Raw genomic sequence first — 5,131 nt, forward strand, 5'->3', positions numbered from 1 at the left:
ACTCCCATCCATATTCTCCCAAAAAACCCGTGCATCCCATCATTCACAAAACCATATCATGCAGCCGCATAAAAACCTAATAAAATATCCTACCTTCACACACACAAAAAGCTAGCCGTCACTCCCATATTGATTCTACCATTTTTCTCTCCCAAAACCGTGCAACAATCTCCCATTCTCTAAAACAGCCGCAGCCACCATACCATCCTTCCTCCATAAATCCATCCCTAAACCCGCAAATCATCCACCAACACCATTTAACCTCACTGCCGCAGCAAGAAGAAAGGAGAAAGAGGAGCTTGGACGCGCCGAAATTCACGTGGATTCGTTGGGCGTTCTAGGTGTAATCAATCCTTTGTGCTTTATGTTTAAATTCAATTGTATTTCTCTTTCTGTGAACATGAGAGGCTAAACCCCCTAGTTAGCTAGGGGGTGATTCGAAACCATGATTATATATGTGAAATAAGTTGATTACTTCCAATTATCGTTGCATAAGTTTTGAATACAATTTGCTTAACCGTTTGATTTAAAACTTATTCTTGTATGTTGATTGAGAGTGCACGCTTAATTTGCATGCTTGAATTTGATGCTAGGATATAAGTTTGTTTCACCTAATCGTTATGAATTTATATTCACAAGTAGTGAAGGTTGCTAGTCACGATCATGTTAAGTAGATTCCTGGCAAGCGTATCATGCTTTTCATAGTTACAAATGCCTTGTCGATACTTATGATTTCCAAAGAACGTAATGATTCTAACTTATATCTTTATCATGCTGTTCATATAGAGAATTTGTTAGGAATAATTTGTTTGCGATGCATATTCATCCAATTCAATGATTCTAGGGAAATCTGAAGGTTAATTTAAGCGGACCTAATTAACTTGGAGTGTCGAGGTTCATAACTTATTGGATTGATAATTGGAAATTGATTTACGTTGCATATATTTCATGTGTGGAGAAGAACCCCTTAGCTATCCCATCATCCATTGATTCATCCAAATTTTGTCTTAAAATCTATTTTCTTTACAATCTGCCCATTTAGTTTAAATTCATCCAACCACAATCCCCCCATATTTTGTTGAGTCGTAGTCATTCGTATTTGTTTTATTTTGTGTTTTTAAGCATTTGGAGTCATAAACACTTTCAAATTCGACCAAATTAAATTTTAGTTTTTGTGTTTTTGAGTCAATTCAAATTAGATTAGCACCCCTAGTTAATCCCCGGTTAGAACGATCCCTACTTACTTCATTACTACAATTGTCACAAATAGGGTTAATTTGTGTGTCAACATAATTCTCGCATCAAATTTTGGCGCCGTTGCCGGGGATTAGCAAAGTTGCTAATCCCTTGTCTTGAGTCTTGTTTAAATTGTTTAGTTTCTGTTTTGTTTTAAATTTTTTGCACCGTGTGTGTGTGTTTTGTTTTTGTGCCGTGTGTGGCACCTTATTTCCTTACTTGTGCCGAGTCTATTAGGTTGATTGCTAACCTTGTTTGCTCTTGTGTGCAGGTACTAGTTTATGACCCGTGGCTCACAACCTGTTCGTGAGCATATCTCCGACTTTGACGGTGATTTCGAGAGGACTTTGAGAAGGAAAAAGAAATCGCAAGCATCTAATCCTCCTAGTCCCGAACCTGAATTAGAAGAGCAAGAAGTTGAAGTTGAGGTTGAAGAGGAGGCCACGGATTGGGTTGAAGAGGAAGTACCAACCATGGCAGTGGACAATCGAACCATCAAGGAGCTTTCTGCCTCGGGTTTGGCCAATGCAGCACCTCTTTGCATCCAATACCCTAGGGCAGCCCCTGAGAAGACTGATGAATTTGAGTTGAAGTCCAGCTTGCTCCACCATATTCCGAAATACCATGGGTTGGCCATGGAGGATCCGAACAAGCATCTACAGGAATTCGAGGTGGTGTGCTCAAGTATGACACCGGTGAACGTGGACAGCAACATATTGAAGATGAAGGCTTTTCCTTTTTCTTTGGTGGAGAAGGCCAAGGATTGGTTGTATGAGTTGGCTCCCGGAACTGTCACATCATGGGAGAGTATGAAGCGAGCCTTCTTAGAGAAGTTCTTTCCGACATCACGAGTCATTCTTCTTCGCAAGAAGATTAGTGGAATTCAGCAAAGCCAAGGTGAATCTTTTCCTACGTATTACGAACGTTTTAAATCTCTTGTTGCTTCCTGTCCACAGCACCAGATGAAGGAGGAGCTACTTCTTCAATATTTTTACGAAGGCCTTTTACCACTTGAACGGCAAATGTTGGATGCATCCGCGGGAGGAGCTCTAGTGGACAAGACGCCTAGGGATGCCAAAACTCTCATTGCCAATCGAGCACTCAATGCACAACAATATGAAGGTGTTGGGCAGAGAGACACCCCACGACCACAGCATGTAAATGAGGTAAGTTCTATTTCTGAGTTACAATCCCAAATGGCTAACCTTACGTCTATGTTATCGCAGTTTGTTGAAGGCCCTAAAACGCAAGGAAGTACAATCTGTGGTGTATGCTCCATTCAAGGACACCAATCTAATCAATGCCCTCAATTAATTGAGAACGGAGGGTGGGAATCTGCCAATGCTGTGGGCTATGGGAATCAGAACCAACCAAGGGGTGATCCTTTCTCCAACACATACAATCAGGGATGGCGTGACCACCCCAATTTCAGATGGACAGATGCACCACAATATGGCCAACAAAGTGGATTCCGACAACCCCCGGGTTTCTTTCCAAGGCCAATGGCACCACAACCACCTCCTCAAGCACAATCATCCCAAACCAACTCAGGTACGTCTATGAATGACGATAAAACATATTTGTTACTAACCACAATGGCGCAGGGAATGCAGAACCAAGCAAAGGAGGTTAATGAGCTAAAGAAGCAAATGGGCCAAATGGCCGAATTTTTGGGACAATTCCGTGAAAATGGTAAGTTACCAAGTACTACGGTGGTCAATCCCAAGGGTGGTTTCGAAACGGCCAACGCAATCACCTTGAGAAGTGGAAAAGAAGTTGGCATTACATCCAAACCATCACCATCAAGCCCCGAAGAGGATGAAAAACGGAGAATTGAAGAAGAGGAGGCAAGCAAGCCCACGGCAAGGGTACAAACACCCTTGCCGCAACTACCGAGGGACATTAATGCACCCACCTCATCCCATTCGGCCACCAAAGGTAAGTTGGGTTCAAAATTGATTAATTCTAACTTTGTTCCACCCGATGTTCCTTTTCCTAGCAGGTTTATGCAAACAAAGAAGGAGGAGCAGGAAAAAGACATTCTGGAGACGTTTCGGAAAGTCCAAGTAAACATTCCTTTACTTGATGCCATTAAGCAAGTCCCGAGGTATGCAAAGTTTTTAAAAGAGTTATGCACAACTAGGAAAAGAATTGCAAACAAAGAAGTTGTGAAAGTAAGTGAAAATGTATCAGCGGTTTTGCAACGAAAGTTGCCTCCAAAATGTAAGGATCCAGGGAGCTTTACTATCCCATGCACAATTGGAAACACGAGATTTAAACAATGCATGTTAGATTTAGGTGCGTCTATTAATGTCATGCCATATTCCATTTATGCATCTATGAACCTTGGTGAGTTAAAACAAGATGGTGTTATAATTCAGTTGGCCGATCGTTCTAATGTTTATCCCAAGGGAGTCCTTGAGGATGTTTTAGTGCAGGTCAATCATCTCATCTTTCCTGCAGATTTTTATGTCTTAGAAATGGAGGATTCGAGCGATGCTCCATCATTGCCACTCTTGCTAGGCCGTCCGTTCATGAAAACAGCTCAAACAAAGATCGATGTGGCCAAGGGAGCACTAACAATGGAGTTTGGGGGTGAAATAATTAAATTCAATGTTTATGACTCTAGTAAGAATCCTAACGATAGTCATTCTTGTTTTGTTGTAGATGTGCATAAGCACAAAGGGCCGAAAGGATCCACACTTACTATGAAGGATGTATCAAGCACCACCAGTGGAGAAGAACTTGGAGTGATTGCCCTACAACCACCCAATATGGCCGAAACTTCAAATGGGGACATTGTTGATAGGGCTGCCGATTTTGAGCCTTCACTACAATATGTTTGTAAGTTGCCAAGCCCAATTCCAATACCCATTTCAACTAATAGGTTGTTACCTTCTTCGGTGCAGGTACCCAATCAATTTCAAGGTGGTGGGAGCATGTACATGGACTTTCAGAACCGAAACACCACCATCAGGGAGGATCATTATCCCCGGCCATTCAGTGAGCCATACTACGAGAAATTCCAAGAAGTATACCGTGGAGGACATACCCCCCCATTCCGTGAGCCAGAGTGAAGTTTAAAAGAAGGTCTCGTCCGGCTGGAAGACGTTAAAGCAAGCGCTACTTGGGAGGCAACCCATGCAATCAACAAAGGAAGAACTTGGGAATCGCTCCACACTCAGATTTGCGTCCCTAAACCCTTCCCTTTGTTGCTTACTTTATGTTATGTGTAATGTGTTCGATTGTGTCTAAAACATTGAGGACAATGTTTAGTTTAAGTGTGGGGGGGGTAACATTCTGTTTTGAGATATTTTGTGCATGAAATTCGTAGGGTATTACCACCTAACATGTCTAAACTTGTTTCCCACTGTTTTTAAGTGTTTTTAAGCTATTTTAGAGTGTTTTAGAGTATGTTGACTTAAAAATCCGAAAATACCATAAAAATTTGAAAAACTGCTTTGAAAAACCCAAAAAGAGTTGTTTTTGTGTGTTTGTTTGTGTCGTAGGGTACCTTCCAACGCAATGATGAGGATTTGGTTTTTAATTGCATGATGGTTAAAGAAAGTTACAAACATGGATGGATGTTTGATATACTCTTTGGTTTATGCTTGTTTGTAGTTATAGTTTACGACTTCACATGTAATCACAAATGATAAAAATCAGTTTTTGTAACATGCTTGAAGGAAGGAACTTAAACAAACGCTACATCCCTGTGAGACTTGAGCCTAAACGTTATTTGGAGAGTTAAAATCTGTGCATTGTTGTTTTCTAAAGTCGTTGCATGATCTCATTATTCTTTGCTTGGTTACTACTTAGAAGGCGTTTCATCACTTAGTTCCAAATGCTAGAACTCATGCCCATTTCATTCAAAGCATGTCATTGATTTGCATAA

General features: G+C 41.1%; 1 protein-coding gene across 1 annotated transcript; it reads left to right on the forward strand.

Moving 5' to 3' along the window:
• Positions 1–1,516: 1,516 nt before the first annotated feature.
• LOC148697418 (uncharacterized) lies at positions 1,517–4,313 on the forward strand. Its single transcript, XM_088691919.1, has 2 exons — positions 1,517–3,864; positions 4,165–4,313. Exons 1-2 carry the CDS (start codon positions 1,518–1,520, stop codon positions 4,311–4,313), a joined length of 2,496 nt encoding a protein of 831 aa, XP_088548045.1. The 5' UTR covers position 1,517.
• Positions 4,314–5,131: the final 818 nt, after the last annotated feature.

Source organism: Pyrus communis, chromosome 4 (assembly GCF_041283825.1).
Source record: "Pyrus communis isolate YQ-2024b chromosome 4, ASM4128382v1, whole genome shotgun sequence".
In the NCBI taxonomy this organism is placed as follows: Eukaryota; Viridiplantae; Streptophyta; class Magnoliopsida; order Rosales; family Rosaceae; genus Pyrus; species Pyrus communis.